At 35.8% G+C, this 17,415-nt stretch overlaps 1 protein-coding gene across 3 annotated transcripts in view; it reads left to right on the top strand.

Annotated features, from left to right (window-relative positions):
* LOC146164276 (uncharacterized) overlaps nucleotides 1-17,415 on the top strand; it is a 45,775-nt gene that overhangs the window by 14,549 nt on the left and 13,811 nt on the right. For all 3 annotated transcript variants that reach the window (XM_083382429.1, XM_083382428.1, XM_083382427.1), the window contains exons 10-15: nucleotides 79-329; nucleotides 7,103-7,305; nucleotides 8,859-9,018; nucleotides 9,100-9,414; nucleotides 10,606-10,867; nucleotides 16,769-16,905. In XM_083382429.1, coding sequence (XP_083238555.1) covers nucleotides 79-329; nucleotides 7,103-7,305; nucleotides 8,859-9,018; nucleotides 9,100-9,414; nucleotides 10,606-10,867; nucleotides 16,769-16,905 — 1,328 coding nt within the window. The remainder of the gene's footprint in view (nucleotides 1-78; nucleotides 330-7,102; nucleotides 7,306-8,858; nucleotides 9,019-9,099; nucleotides 9,415-10,605; nucleotides 10,868-16,768; nucleotides 16,906-17,415) is intronic.

The raw sequence follows: 17,415 nt of genomic DNA, 5'->3' as shown, positions 1-17,415 counted from the left end.
ATATTGGGATAAGAGCAAGATGGTATACGTTCCTGTAAAAACACAATGATTAAAATTGTTGTAATGTTACATCATAAGGTCGTCGTACTCCTTTGTCGAAACCATGAAACACACTCTTTCAAATGACTTCAACCGGGGTGATGCTTCCAAAAGGGCCTGCGAAATGAACGAAGGAAAAAAATATCAAGTCCCCTGTAGCAATGGCGAGCTTTTGATATTTGGACTAAATCAACCTCCCTGCATTGTATACTTGGTGAAGGTTTTGCGCAAATATCACCATCGGATGCAGACGATATATGTATTGTCGGACCCAAGCTTTTTGACACAAAGTAAGAAGTGAATGAGTTTATTGCTAATGTTATTATGCGTCATATCAAATGCGGTACCCAGCCCCTAGGTCTAGGACAGGGGTGCAAAACCTGCGGTCAAGTTGAGCCGTGCACGTGTTTGAGAAAACACAAGTGTTGGCGGCCGTACGTTGATTCAAACTTTTTGTCCACTTTAATCGGAAATTTAATATAAGTACGCAGGGTTAAGTGATAGGCAAGGCAGACATCAGGCCCCAGTTGCTGGTCTAGATTGGCTGAGATAAAGCGATTCGGATAGATTTACTTTACTTTCACCAAAGTTATACTTATAGGAGCGTAGTCCAACTACAGGCCTGCGGGCCAAATGAATATTTTAGGATTTTGTATGTTTTGCTTTTGACATGACAAAGTTTTTAGCATTAAGGAGCCGTGCTATAGTTTCATCTTTTTATATGTTCACGGCGTGAAATTCTGTAGATTCAGATTCTAAACTATATTTTTTTTAATTATTATAATGCATTTTATACCGTTTGCGCTTCTATATGACGTCTGCAAAATTGCCATTATTGTTGTATCGTACCTAACACTTATCCGACATTTAAAACAAGATAGTCTGTGTTTTTTGCGTTTCGCACGATTTTTTTTTTACATCATTTTAGGGTAGTCATTCAGATGTGCAGTGCCAATCTTTCTATTATCCCAAAGCGTCAAGTGTATTTCTAAGGCAGGGGGTCTCTAATTTTTTTTAGCTACATAGCCTACCCTTTCGACGTATCTGCGTATATGGCGTACCCCTTAAAACTTGATTTTAAGTGTTGTAATCCATAACTTGGTTTACCTGCAATAAGTATAAACTTTGGCCGAAAAAACTTTCGACCCGATAGCACCGAATTTACCAAATAATCTTGGCTTACATAATCACCATGGCAGTGGATAAACTGAAATTCGCGACAGTTGCTTGTAGTTGCGTTGAGTACCACTGCAAAGCAATGTAAAAGTTCATTTCTTACGATCAAACCATAATGACTCGCATAGGCGAGAAAATAATTGTCAAAATAAAACCTTGGCTTATGAACACTATTAAATGATTTGTAATGTTGCAATGCTTAATAATTAAATTAAAGTTGCCAGAAACACAATAATGTGCTCGCTACTTATAATACCTAGACGCTTTCAGCCTGTGTATACCCAGAAGTGTTAACTATAAGTCTTGCTCGTAGATTGGTTTCCCAATCGCTTAAAAATACACTCGGTCACTCGTGTTTACCTTCCCACTTTTTTATAACGAACGCCAAACGCCCTGCAGTAAACATCACGCCGATTTAAGGGCATTGTGACGTAATAGAAACGGCTAGTCGTAGCCAACAACAACAACACGCAAGGAAATAATATTAAGTACAACCATAGATACTAATTTGTGACAAAAATCAAAGCCAAAAAATTAAAATAAACCGTCCTACTCTTCCTACTCTAACTCGGCGCACAGTTTTCAAGGCCTTCAAATGTGCGGGCATTCTGAAAGAATGCGCACAGTTTTGCGCACTTTGTGCAAAAACAGCTTGCATCTCATTCTTGCAGATTGCACAACCCTCATGCGCTGGCCGATTATTGAGAATGCTTCTGCCGATATTGAAAAGCATTTATACCGACTATTTTAGTGGATCCTAACTTTTTCGATGTCGTTACCCCTGAAAAGAAGTTAATGAATTTCAAATACACTATTATTAAAATTATAAGTCATTATAGTACTTATAATCAACGTATGTAAAGGTTCTAAGACTTTGCGTCGTTTTATTGTTTGGCAAAATGATTTTGTTTCGTATCTGAACTGAAGTGCGTTAGTGGAAATGGAGTGATTAGAGATACTATTATCCCCTGATAAGTGCATTCGAAAACATTGTCACGAAAAATCCGCACCAAAATGGTTTTCTGATACAAAAAAGCAATCAATTAATATCTACTATAGCAAATTTATTTCATTGGATACGGCGCAAATCCAACAAAACTTACCGAAGTGGTCCCCCTGGCTACACAGCATGCCTGCGGAGTCGGACTCGGGATTTGAGTAATACTAGGTAAAAACACTCGGAGTGCGCATGCAAATTCTGAAACTGATAAGGCAGCAAACTGTAAATTGTTAAGGTTGAATAGCATATGGTGACATATTTTTCCATTTGGACTGAGTTTGCAAAATATCGCGTTTATTGCAGCGGTTTGAACATTAAACAAATTTACTTTTTAAACGGGATTTTTTTTCGTTGGATGCAGTATGCTATATACCGGGATTACGGATTTGCTTAAATTTCGCGCAAATTAAACAATTGGTGCTACGACTTTTTTACGTTTGTGAGTAATTTTTGATTGACATATGGGTTTTCGTTACGTAAAATATAAAATATGCGAGACGTCTTTAGCCAAGGTTGTGTGTTTAGTAGCTCCATTTAAAAAACACACACAACGTTGTAATTTGGTTTGATGTTAAATGTATTTTTTGAAATTATCGGCTATAACATGTGGCTTCAGGAAAAATATTATAAAAAGCTGGTAACACTTGATTAGTGATTAAATGGTCAGAGCGCGTTCGCGCCTTACCTTTAGTGACCTATTTCAGACACAACTGCTTTTTATACGTTAATTTTACACTGTTTTAACAAAAATGCAAAAATTAATGGCAATTTACGGAGACCAAGAATTAGATCTTTAGAGCCACGCAGATAAGTCAGATAATTAAACACGCCATTCCATTAATGCCGCTTTCACAAAGGCTGTGGTTACGTGTTACTCTGATTCTTGGAAAGCATTAGGTTAACCTTTTTTTAGGCACACGGTATGACATGATTTGAAACACATCACATGATTTGAAATTTCTATTTAGTGACACGCAGTGCAAACGTTTAGGCATAATCAAATTTGTTGACATTATAAAAATATGTTTGCATTAATTATGCCTCTTAGGAAGTTCTTACGCTATCCGTAACATTACTTTTTGGGTATATTCTGATTATCACATTTATCTTCCATATTCATGTTATATAATAACATGAGGCCAGCAATTTAACATGTAACAACGTAAGGTGCAATAGTGATAAACAGGCCACATTATGTTAGATTGTTTCAAATTTGTTTAAACTTTTGAACAGACAAAATTCAGGTAGACTTCGTACATTATGGTAATTGTTGTGGTGTAATTAAATCTTAACCAGTTGAAATAACTGGTAAATATTCTATTTAACCTGGGCAACGCCGGGTATTTCGTCTAGTGGAGTGGTTCTCAACCTTTTGTGCTTCGTGGCCCCCTTTAAAAGGCTCTCAACCCTCGTGGCCCCCTGCTTATAAAAATACCAAGTATTTTGTTTAACGTATTTTACTAGTTTTACTTCTTCACGTTAATAACAAATACAGCCACTAATCAACGAATAAATGCACTTACTACAAATTGTACAACTAAGTCATTTTCATTTGAATTAACTTAGTTAGTCATTACAAATATTGTTCTTCGTCGCCGCCAAAGTATTTTTTATATTCGACTATGTTTTGTACTGAGCCAAGCGATGTCACTACATTCGTCGAGATGATTTCTCGATTTTGGTTTTATTAATACGTTACTATTAGCCTACTTGACAAATAAGCTGTACATGAACCGCTGAATGTTGCCCTAGGAAATTGCAAAACCGTTGCACCTGGCACTGCGCACTAGTTGCTCGCCTGACAGCATTTCGGACACGTAATGATACGGCAAGGGTAGCATCAAGTAATAATTGGCCGCCTTAAAAAACGCTGACACCGCACTGCATGGCTATTGGCTACGTATGAAGCACAACAGTAATTGTTTCGCCACAACGAAAGGCGTTTAACCAAACTTGCCACTGCCGAACGACCAATTAGGCGTAATTTTATACGAATAAAAAACAAAAAAAATCAATACCACAAAATTAAGTTAAAACACAAAATTAAGTTAACTGGTAAATTTTGAAAATATTGACGCTTTGGTTTTCGCAATATCTAGCTAGAGAGTTATGCCCGTGGCCCCCCAATGACCGCTCCGTGGCCCCCAGGGGGGCCGAGGGCCACGGTTGAGAAACCCTGGTCTAGTGTTAGATAAATAGAAAATGCATAGCATATAGTGTGTTGTTTTTGCATTTTGCGGTGGTCGTAAAACATGCTGTTGTGAAACAGCAAAGGCGTTGGTTGTGTTTGAATTAAAATGCTTTAACTAAATGCTTTCTCACAAAAGGAGTAGCACATTATAAGGATTTGGCCTGCGTGGAAGCGGCATTTATTCAACTTGCATGGTATAAATCAACTGTCTGCGTGACTGCAAAAAATTGAATCCTAAAAAAAAAAAAATGTTTGCAGTGGTAATCTATGTTCCGATCAGTGGAGCTGAATACAGAGCTAAAAATTGTTCAAAAAGTGAAAAAACGATTGTTCAGAGGGTAAGCGGAATGATTTATAACCACGGTTACCATTTGGTGCGTATTTCTAAGATTTGTGCTTATTTTGGGGTACATTGTCTTAGAAAATACTAAAGTGCATATTTTCTAAAGTTTGTACTTAGTTTGTCTTATTTCAGTTTCGGGGACAGTTCAAGTTTCGGGGGCAGTTTAAGTCTTTCTAAACTAAAATTCACATGAAAATTTCACCGGGATTACATAGTTGCTTTAAAGAAGACGCCATTGATTAATTGTCGCTTTCACACAGGTAGTTTACATATCTCGTTATACTGGTATTCTGGAAAAATAATTTTCATTTTACACACAATCAGCTGCTAAAAGCATACCGACGACCAGCTACCAGTGCCATTGCTGTTTTACTAATATAAGCTATCCGATCATTGCGAAATACCCCCAAAAAACATATTATGAAATTTATTTTGCCGAACGTGTAGCTCCACGTAGTGCAACGATAATGTAAATTAAAATGTTTTATCTCTTTACACCAGGGGTGTCCAACTCGAACATGCCGACGTGCCAATTTTTATCTTATAACTTCTTCCCGTGCCAGAGTTTAGCAACTATTTTTTTCTAATATTAAAAGCGCTTTCATACAAAAAATAAAAACGGTATAATGTTGTAATATCAGAAGTAATTGTTTGTAGTCCTAATTGCTGGGATTGTTTTGTATAGTGAATAAACAATGACAATTGGCTGTATAACAAATTTAGCTTTTTTGACAATTGGCTGTAATTTGGGGGGGGCTTGTGTGCCATTATTTATTAGGTGGCGTGCCACATTTGGCACGCGTGCCTCATGTTGGACACCCCTGCTTTACACACTATTTTCGCACTATAGCCAGAATATTACGCTGTAACATTACGTTTTAGTAACATGGTAAATTTGCTTTTTTAAATCATTGTCAATAACACGCGGCTCAAGCAAGTGACGCAGGGTACAACATAATATGTAATAGTTATTAAAAAGCCACAGTTTGATGAAATCTTACATTTTGTTTAACCTATACTCGAGAGTGATTTGACCCGGGCAATACTCATTTCTTATGGACACTGCGCTCTTTCCAATACACGTAGTATATTGTTTCTGCTTTCACAAGGTTCGCATTCTACTTTCATTGTGAGAAAGTATTTACTCCACCCATTTTGTACACAATACGAAACATTATACTTTCGGTTACATGTTAAATTACACATTTATTTACACTGACACGGAAATGGTATACACCGTGATATGCGGTCGTGATCAACAGCTTGATGTTTTCATACAATTTTAACCACGCAAAATCGGAGCATTACACGAATGCACATAATACATCGCGCTTATTGCAAAAGGCTGCATATTATCGTTACAAGTAAATACCCTATTTAACCTGAACACGCCGGGTATTTCGTTTAGTATAATAAATATAATCAATCAGCAATGTTGTGGATTGGGTGCTTAAGGATACGACACGTGTGGTAGCAGCAATTATTTGAACTCTTATAACCCGGAAGAATAATCCCGTTGGAAAATTATAAATGCTTTCTGGTAAAACCGCTGCAATAAGGATATTTTTTCGAATTTTACCTAAATTTTGCGTCGTTGGACATACTGCAAGAATCCTTTCAAGCATGAAAGTATTATTTTTTACCAGCGATGAACTTAACTTGATTTTATGGTCATACAGATAGTTGCGCTAACCATGGTGGAAACAGTTTTGCGGGTTTTGCGTTGTTTAAAATGTGCCACTTACATACTGGAAAGACACACAGTGCGCGCGCCTGTGGAGAAGCGAGCGCACAGTGTAATTTCGCCCATCCTGTTCTTCGGCAAGCGTTTTCCTGAAAAACGGGTAAAAAATTGAAAAACACTACTCTTTTAAATAAGTGAGTTTTCTGAAAATCTTTGTGCAGAAACTTATTTTTTTAAACGTGTACCATAATCAGCAGCACGTAGGCCTAATAGGTTGGTTGGTGTTCCTCATAGGGTAAATGAGTCAAGGATTTAAACGTTAAATAGGCATTCTGAAAGAAAACAGTGTATACTGTACGGTAAGAAAGTATAGCATTCTCACGCGCCATATTGGTTTGATTGATTTTTTTTTAGACGTAAGCTAAATAACAAGTGTTGCCAGTTATATCTTTCGTTTATGATAGCCCAAAAAACTAACGATGACACTTTTCAATCCCTTGATACAACCCAGAAGTGAATAGTATTGCAAATGTTAGGTAAACTTTAATAACAATCAAATTGTGCAGGTTACTATAAAACAAATCTTTATATGTAATGGTTCTACAAAATATTTTTATTATATATATATATTTATGTAATGTTTCTAGAAAAACTTTTTTGTTCGTTTAGGTTATTCTGGACAGTACCGAAATATTTCGTTATCAGCGTCAAATTTTTTGGGAAATGTACAGCAAAGTATTTTATTGAAGTGGAATGGTAGTTTGCCTTGTCAACTCAATCATATGTTTGCAGTGGTAATGTATGTTCCGATCAGTGGAGCTGAATACAGAGCTAAAAATTGTTCAAAAAGTGAAAAAACGATTGTTCAGAGGGTAAGCGGAATGATTTATAACCACGGTTACCATTTGGTGCTTATTTCTAAAATTTGTGCTTATTTCGGGGTGCATTGTCTTAGAAAATACTAAAGTGCATATTTTCTAAAGTTCGTTCTTAGTTTGTCTTATTTTAGTTTCGGGGACAGTTTAAATGAGAAGCGAAAACTTTATTTAACTCTCATTTCATTATTATCTTACTTTTTTTAAGTTATTTGAACAAACGCTGATATGTTTCTACCACGTAAAACCACTGAGTTGGTTGTTTGTGCTTTGTGACCTTGTAATCTCTTTTTTGGTAATTTATTTTTTTCTTCCACCTAATTTCAACCACTTATATTAATGTTAGGTATAAATACGCCCTTTATAATATATTATTCGAAACTTTCAGTTTTGAATCTGGAAACTCAATAATTTCGCTAGAAGAATTATATAAAACCTTGCACTACTAAATTACGGTAAGTAAAGTACTACGGCATAACCAGGTGGGAACCCGACCATGCCTCCCCCCAAAATATTTTTCGCCAACTCTTCGCCAATGCGATTAGGCTTGATTTGAGCTACATTTTGCGCACGAGTTCGTTCGAGAACAACAAGTTTTTTGAAATTATTATTATGACGTCACGGCGTGATTCAGTTTGTGACGTCACCTCTAAAAAGTTTCGGCCGCCCCCCTAAAAAAAACGTCGCCCTTGGTCACCACAGAGTCGCGTGCAGATGGTAACCCTGTTTTTATAGCAAGGGTGGTCAACCCGGCGTCTGCGAGCAGCATGCGGTTCTCTGCCAGGTTTTTTTACGTATGGAATTAGTGCTTTCTTTAATTTCATTGTCGGTTCGGACTCCTATTACTTTTTGTAAAATTCTGTCACTAGTTTTTAGAAACTTGGACAACGTGATGTCTTATATTTTACAAATCCATTACTGTGACTAACAAATGTAGCCAACTGTTCGCATGCCTACTGTTAATTTGCAGCTGCTTTTAAAATAGTTGTAACTGGAAAAGTCCATGAGTAAGGAACAAACGAATTGATGTTTGTTTCTGCCAACCAATAAGGTTTGGCCCTGTGCCGTTAGCAAAGTGAGAAGTGCAGCTATAGGTATCCGACTCGTTGACCACCTCATAATAGGATTATCATTTTGGTAGGAGTTATCTAAGAAAGACCCGCACCAAAAATATTTTTTTGCATGTCGATATCATTTCAAAAATCAAGTCATTGGTAGAGGCATCGCAATTTGGGAGATAACATATAGTTACAAAATAACTACACTTTAGAAATCTAAAAGTTGTGCGAACATTTGATGGATGACATATCTATATATGGCTTTACAAAAACACATTTAAAAAGTTTGTTGTGTGTTACTAACAGACGTTTGAAACTTTAGGTAGATTAATTTGGCAAAGCATTAGGTAGATTAATTTGGCAAAGTCGGACTCGAATGGTTCGAAATCGACTTCGCAGCCCTGATTTAAACAAACTAAAAGTTGTAATATTAATTCTATTCTTCTTTAACAAAAAGTAACGCGAACCTTGACGCATCTTTCATTTTTGTAGATTTGCTCTTCTTTGAATCGTACCGCGAAAAAAAGTGAGGAGACTGTTAAAGGTCTATACGGTGGAACGACTTATAATTTTGGACTAGCGTATTGTTGTCAACTTAGAAACACGTGTTTTCCAGCTTCAAACATAATTACTTTTACCACAGCAGTCCGTGGTAAGTAAATAACCCAAACACAACATCATTAGGTTAACTTATGCTAAAGGTAAGACAATAAAGATTACCTATTTTGTATAGCCCCATCAGTACCTGTTAATGTTTCTTGGAGGTTTGACAATCCCAAAATAATTGAGTGGTTGAAGCCAGAACATCCGAACGGGCCCTTGGATGGATACCATGTTCAGTACAGGATTTATTCGATCAATAAGAATGCGAGTGAAATTTGGAATGCTACTGTTGATCGAAATTATTTTGAAATGCCACATTCGTGTAAACAATTAGCAAAATTCGGTTATTTGCTGCGAATATCAGCATTTAATTATGGTGCAAACCAAACAAGGTTGATGGGATGCTATGTTGGTTTTAGCGGAATCGACTGCCCCTTTTTTCATGGTGGGTTACATATACCAATATTCTCTTAAATTTTTAGTGTTACCTTTTTTGTTCATAAAAATCTTAATGAGTGGTACCATATAATATACTAACAAATCTCATATTCTAAAAATTTCTGTTCTCGTAACCTATCCAACTGGATTCACATCATACCGAAATACATCCTTATATCAAGCATTGATACTTGGGTACTATTTTTTGTGAAAAATCTAATCAATATATACACGAAGAAGTAATAATCCAAACTGGTTTACTGGGTTTTATAATCAAATTACGTAAGCCCTTAAGAGCGCATAATTTGGCGGGCTGCGTTTCAATGCGAAGGAAACAACATTGCAAATCTGAAATTCTACTTAACACTCATGTTGCCATGTAAAATGAAGAGTGTTGTAATGACTTAAGTCAATGACTTGATTTAAATGCACTTAAGTCACGGTTTTCAAATGACTTGACTTGACTTAAGTCGTTTAGGCAAAATGACTTGACTTAAGTCTTTTGGGCAAATGACTTGACTTGACTTAAGAATTTTAGACAAATGACCTGGGTTGAAACTAAGTGTGCTTGGGTCGAAACTATAAGTGTGTCATAAAACATTTTTTCGTAAAATTGGGTTATTTATGCTAATTTTTGCTCATAAAACAATTTGCTTGCCCTCTATTGCCCTTTTGGTATTTTTTTATTAAGATATTGCTCATAATCGTACGAATTCACCTAATTTTTATAGCTTAACATGTAAGTTTTACGACACGGACTTGACTTTGAATTAACCTGCTTTATTTATGGTTGACTGGGACTTGACTCGTTTATAATTAAAAAAAACTTGACTTATTACTTGACTAGGACTTAAGTCATATCAAAATGACTTGTTTATAACGCTAAAAATGAATAATTGATTATAAAACTCCACTACACATACTCGTTGCAGATACAGGCTAAAGACAAATTATCCCACGAATTCCTAACTGGTCATTTCCAAATTGTTTTACCTTTCAGAGGAAAATACAACTAACTTGTATCATCTTCTTTTAAACGAATTTTAAATTAACTCGTCTGCTGTAATGCTAAAATTATTTAATCGCCACATAAATTAAATATTTAAATTCTTTATTTATAAATAATTTTAAATAACCTTCATTTAAATTGATCAATTTAAGTTATTGTATTGTCAAATTCACGGTATATTACTAACAGATGACAAGCCCAACGACTACGAGCATTTGGAAGCACTCATAATTGGAATAACACTCTGTGTTTTCGTAATGGTAATTTCTGCTGTATTGTGTCACTTCTGCCGCAAGCGAATTAAGCAAGCTATTCGCAAAACATTGTGGCCACCAGTACCTGAACCCAAGCTGATGGTTACTTTTAATGCCAATCCGAGCAATAACGAGGAAAGTGATGCTCTGCAGTATTTGCCAGTGGACCAAAATGATTACTACAGAACTCCAAACAGGTATTACAAATATTTTGTGAAGCATTTATTCTTTTCTAAATATCTGGTTGAATTTTTTAAAATACCCAAGTGCACAGTAATATTTAGCCATATTTACCCCTAACTGTCGAGCTAACAAGTCCACGTTTGAACAATATAAACTAGAGGACACACTCTTTAATTAGCCTTCCTGGCATCGACGTTGGGGATCCGTAGTTGCGGCGCTGAATGGGTGCTCTTGCTCAACAAGTGGCATCACTGTAGCAAAATTTTAAACAGTGCGCCGCGAGATGCCCCCATGTGTCGAGTGCGTCGCATAGTGATTTATTTTCTTATTTACAGCAATTTGATTATAACTTTCTTTAACAAATTAATAAATAAATGGCTTTTGTGAACGATCGCAATTCCAACAAACCTTTCGAAGGCGTCGCAAGAAAAAAAATTTGAGTACCTCTGCATTACAACCTAGGTTTGGGATAAAATATCACACTGGCTACCCGATGAAACAACGCTGGGTATTTCGTCTAAAAAACACAATCAATAAGGTTTTTATTGTTTTGTTTGTAACTAGAAGAAATTTAAGGTATATGCAACGTGAAACTTATTCTGACCCATGTGAATGTGGCAGTTAGTGAATTGGTGTTTTCCAAAACAGTTATACTTGTAGGCCCAAATTATACTTGTTAGGCCTATATCTGTACAACGTTAAGCTATCAAAAGCAACAGTAGTATAGGCTACCCTTGTTTGTACATAACTCTGATTTTCAATAGTGGGCATACACTTTACTACTATAGCACCACGAGATAAGCTGCAATTGTTTTTTCTCTTGTTTTTATTTGCAAAACTGCGAAATTATATTACAGGACTGTTGTTGTAAATAAATGGTTGTTATGTACCAATAAACAGGTTGTTATGTACCAATAAACAACAGCTCGTTGACGTGGTGAACAATAGTGTAAAACAGATTTTTCATAAAGTTTTCATAATGATTTAAATTTTGGATTTCGGTAAATTTTAAAAGATGCACGAAAATGAACCTAAAATAGTGGAGATAATAAAAGCCAAACATGCGAATCCATTACAATAAAAAGTGAGATTTGTTACAATAAATTAGTTCGGGTTGACTGGTTGGCATGTCTTTATATGTAAGCTGTGATGGATCATCCAAAAACGTTGCAAGAAAAAATATATAAAAGTTTAAAAAACACTATTTTAAACTTTAGCGCAATAGTATGGTTAAAAGCGCAAGATTGAGAATAGTGTGTTCTATAAGATGCGCTTTTGCGGTCCCAGGGGCGTATCCAAAAGAGAAGTCCTGAATTTTTAACGTAGGTAATTTTCCTCATTTTCCGTCTGACGTTAATGATGACATCATAAAATAATAATGGTAATGAGGTCATAAATAGGTTAAAACCTATCAGAAACAGCCAATTAACGTCCTGTGAAAGCCAATCTTAAGACGCAAAGTGAACACATTTAGTGTACAATAGTTAACTTTAGTTGAAAACCTAAACCAAGACCGTGAAATATGTGAAATTGATTTTGATACATTTACAACTCCAATATTAGGACTACGCTACACTAATTACAAGCACACCATTCGCCACCTGCAATACAAAACTAAGATATTTCCACAGGTGTTATTATGCCACGATTAATCGCAACATCTGCTCGAAGCTGTGTGCAAGTCAGCTAAATTGAGTTGTAGATTTCTAGATGTAAATTAAGTGCCATTCCAGAAAATATGATTTTATTTTGACACAACTTATTCGTGTGCATGGAGCCTTTGAAAATTGCTTCAAATGGTATAAAGCAGTGCTTGTCAACTTTTTTCGGAATGGTACACCCTTTTTACGTTTACTTAAAACTCATACACCCCAGTCCACGCAATACACCGAATCTGCAGTAATCCTAATCGGAAAAAGGTTAAGCAGAGCTGCAAGTATAGAAAATACATAGCATATCTTTATGGTCGTGGTAATTATACACTAATTGGACCTTTAGGTAAACTCCCGGCATAGATAAATTAAAAATATTCGCTGAAAGTGTTCACAAAAGATAAGAAAATGTGAGATAGAATTAATGATACTCGACCTACCTGAACTCAAACGCTAACATTTAACAATTATTAGAAGGCTGGGGATAAAGCCCAAACTCTGGGGGCAGAAGATGTCACACATATCTGTTTTAAAATGCAAAGCTTAATTAAGATTTAGAAGGGGACGTGAAGCATTAAGAACAAACAAAAATAGTACATTGATATATTGGCGTTTATCAAGTTGAAGGACGCTTTGACCTAAAAGTTAACATTAAAATACGAAAAAAATTTCACACAAAAAAACTTACAATGTTTTTTTTTCAAATTTTAAAGACGGAATACTTCCGATGCGCCAAAAATATTTGGCTAAGTTTGTTCAATTTCGTTAGAGAGAGTGCCACAGCAGAGACGCTTTTTGTATGTAAAGTTGCAGAAAATATACGAGAAAGACAGAAGAGATTCAATTTCAGTTTTAGTATTTAAAAAGACTAAAAATCGAATTTGGTGGGGTCATGAAAGATGCGTCCCTGGAAATAGTGTTTACGATATAACCAAACATGTAGAAACTCGTCCTTGTTTTCGCTTATTTTAAAGAAAATAAGTCACGGGCCGGATTAAACTGCTTGGCGTGACGGTTGCCCAAGTCTGCTCTAGTGTGTCACACATTTTTATTTCATATCCTTAAGTTACTATTTTGTGCAGGCAAACCTTAATCGTGTACAGCAAAAACTGCAGATGCTTACTTTACCATCGTTTACGTTTAAGTCGTTTATGTCAAATAGCCACGAAGTCACGTCAAAACAATAGGTTACTACAGGTCAATATAATAGGAATACTACCTCACAATGGTCAGTGAGAGGCGGCAAAGTAACGCAACTGCTATCAGATATCTATAGTCATCGGCCTATTGTCATGCGTTATCTGGTACACCCTGTACACCCCAGCATAGTGGTACACCCTTTAAAAATTCTGGTACACCCTGGGGTGTACGATACACCCGGTTGACAAGAACTGGTATAAAGTACTAAAAACCTTTAAACGTTAGCCAAACCGCTAAAATATTTTGGATTTATATTGTAGCCCAAAATAAAAAGGTGGTTAGGAGAAATAACCTAGAGCCAAATAACAACACTGTATAGTAGTGGTTCTTGCCATTGCGAATTGCCTCCACCCACCTCGTAAATCGATATACAATTGTTAGCAAATATGATTACCACCCCCTCTGAACCAGAAGGTTCGTGTTCAAATCACGTCTCAGCGAGTTCTGTGAAACGACACCAGTTGCCTCGTGCGCCACACGCTAGCTAACCAAAAAACACACGAAAAAGGTAATTGGAAACACGTACGTAATAAGGCTCAAGACACGCTTCAGTTAACATGCTGCGGTGGTTACAATATGTGTATTTTTTAGGACATAAAACCTCCAAAAAGATTTTGTGCTAAACAATGTAGAAACAGTAATAGCAAAACTAAAAATACATGATTTGCATTGTGTGAAAAAAATTTGCCGGTTTAATGATAAAGTTGGCAAAAAGAGTTTGTACAGGTATAGAAATAGTTCCAACTGCCAAATCCAATTGCATAACTTGCCCATTATGCCCAACCCATGTGCATAACTTACAACTATACCATATCGTTCTGACTAAACATAGCCCAAATCGGTCGTAAAAAGTAGCAATTGTACTCTAAAACCTAGAAACTATTAAAAATATAAGTACAAAGATCACAAATGACAAAACCATGAACTGTTGTTTCAGTTAAAACAGAATAAACACCGAATGAAACAATTGACACTACAAAATATAAATATTGAAGAAGAACTCACGCACCCTAAGAATTGCTTGCAGCCCCCAATTAAGAACCACTGCTGTACAGTGTGTATTGTGAGTAGGGGCGGAAAACCGGGACCTGTGAGCCACTTTATGAACTTTCGCCCGTAACTTTTGCGTTTCTAACCCGTTATTGCCAATAATTGGACAAATGGTGCTTTAGAGCTTTAGGTTGACTGTGTTGAAGTTTTAAATGGTTTACATTCAAACCTTTTAAATGAGAAACTGAAACGTCGGGGTCTTTAAAATGGCCCAAGGGACCATCATAGTCGGGTCCGTTGAACCACGATGAAGGGACCCTTGAGACACGTTATTTAAAGGTTAATTCTTCTTCAAAACCAAGTCAAACAGCACATTGCTTTAAAATGGTATATTTAATAGACGAAAAACAACATTTCAAATAACAATACAAGTTTTCATTTGGAAGCAGCATTGGTACTCGGAAAGTTGCACAGAATATCTTTCATTGAGGACTCAACAAATCCGCTTTTATTGTCCTTACCTAAAAATATACTTTAAAACCACCATCTTTATCATTAACAAATGACCTACATAAAAATGCACACTTTTATTATCTTTATACTTATACACAACAACATAACTATTAATTTTTGCAGTTGAAGAAACTGTTATCATCCTTAACTTTACGTTTTTGCTGCAATTTTTTTGTATCAGACTTGTGGTTCTTACAGGCATAGTAGTAGATAAATAAAGCCTTTAAACACATCTTTTTTTATCTGAAGAGGGGGCATTTTTTGGCTTGAAACAGCAAACTAAAAATCAGGCTCTTGAAATCCAACTTGGCAATTAGACATTTGGAAACATCTTATGGTGAAAATAGTTGTATTTGCAAGAGATTCCATGTCAATGTTTGTAAATGTCTATAAAATTTATTAAATAAAGTTTTTTATCAAAACCAAAACTATCAACAGCTCAAAAAGAAAATAATGGGTAAAAACTTGATGATTAGACCAGGGGTGTCCAACCTTTCAGCTCTTGACGGCCGCTTTGACAGTCTTATTTTCCTCACGGCCGCAAGTTAAATGTTTTTAGGGATGACTCAAAAAGTTGTCAAATCGGGACGTTATAGCATAATTAATCTTGACGTTTTGTCTAACGAACTCTTGGTAAAATATGGAACCTTAAAGCAGATTGATCGCCCGAAGCGCGAAAAAAAATGCGTTTATTAAGTTTAGATTTGGCAAAAGTTTTAATTCAATCGAATTGGGCTGAGGCCCATAAAATAATCGCATATTGTTATAAACACAAGCATTTATGTAAGAATTGGATTTTAATAGTAATGCGGTCCAATATGCCATGATATAAATAGCACTTTTGATATTAACGGATTTAGTTCAAAGGGACTAAAATACAATAAAGACAGATAAAAAATAGCGCATTGCCAACACATGCTTATTAAAATACGTGTTAACGGCCGCACAATTATTCATCGACGGCCACATGCGGCCGTACGGCCGCTGGTTGGACACCGTTGGATTAGACCAATAAACAAACTAAACAGCTAAATTTATTCCAACATAGCCATTTGGAACAAAATTCTATTTTAATAATAAAAAAAGTCCTAATTGTGGTATTTTTTACATTTTCTTACCTGCATTGTGACATTTTAAAAGCAACTTGATGTTATCCCTTTAGGCTTGTGTCTTTAACATATATTGAGACAGGGTTCTTTGGTCAACAGAGTGATATTCTGCTTACAATCTTATTGATTAAAATTTATCATTAGCATCTTTGGCAGCAAGCTTCATAAAACCTGCTACAAAGCCATTATAACATGCTTGAAAGAGCTAACTAAGTTGGTGGCGCTAAAGTGTTAAAATAGTAAAGTTATTGGGGGTGGCTCATCGGTCCGGCCTGTCAAATATTTAGGTCACTGGGACTAAATAAAAGAGATAAAAAAATAAGCTTAATATTACTGAGAAAAATAACAGATTAGGTAATTCGAATAAAAGAATAGCATGCCAATCACGGCTAGTTAAATAAATGCATACATGGATAGCAACTAAATCTGCTCACTGTTTTTTTCCCTTTAGTGATAACATTCATTTTAATCATGAATTGGTTGATGAATTACACAATGAACAACTTGAATCTTTGTTACTGGGGAGCAATGATTTACAGAATATCCAAGATAATAGCGAACAAAGACAAAACTTACTGCATGGAAAAGGTAAGACTATATTGTTTATAAATTTTTAGCATTTGTATTCCTAAGTCCATTTTATTATATATTTGGAATCAAAACAGTATTTTTCAATGTTCGCAACTAAATAAGCTAATTGAATATGTATTTTTCAACAGTGGAACACTGACCATTGTACTATCTGACTATTAATTATACAGTGGACAAACTGTCCTAAAGCATTTTAGGACCCCAGCTATAAGACCGAGATAGAACAACACCAACGTCAGAAAAAAACACAATTCGGAATAAGGCCAAAATAGGACTAACACCTAGGCTAATGGAGTACCGGTATTGGTATTAGATAGATCAGGTGTCCGCAAATAGGGGGTCGCGACCACAATTTGGGTCGCAGGATCATTCAGTTTGGGTCGCGAAAGCCTGAAAATATTTTAATAACAGTCTATATTTGGAATATTTTTAATTATTTCCATTAGTACACTGAATCCTATTGAAGAGAACCGCCTTTACTTTGAGCGCGACTAGTTTTGTCACGCG

This window comes from Ascidiella aspersa, chromosome 2 (assembly GCF_963924565.1).
Source record: "Ascidiella aspersa chromosome 2, kaAscAspe10.2, whole genome shotgun sequence".
Classification (NCBI taxonomy): Eukaryota; Metazoa; Chordata; class Ascidiacea; order Phlebobranchia; family Ascidiidae; genus Ascidiella; species Ascidiella aspersa.
Note: the sequence above shows the minus strand (reverse complement) of the source record. Positions and strands in the feature narration are given on the sequence as shown.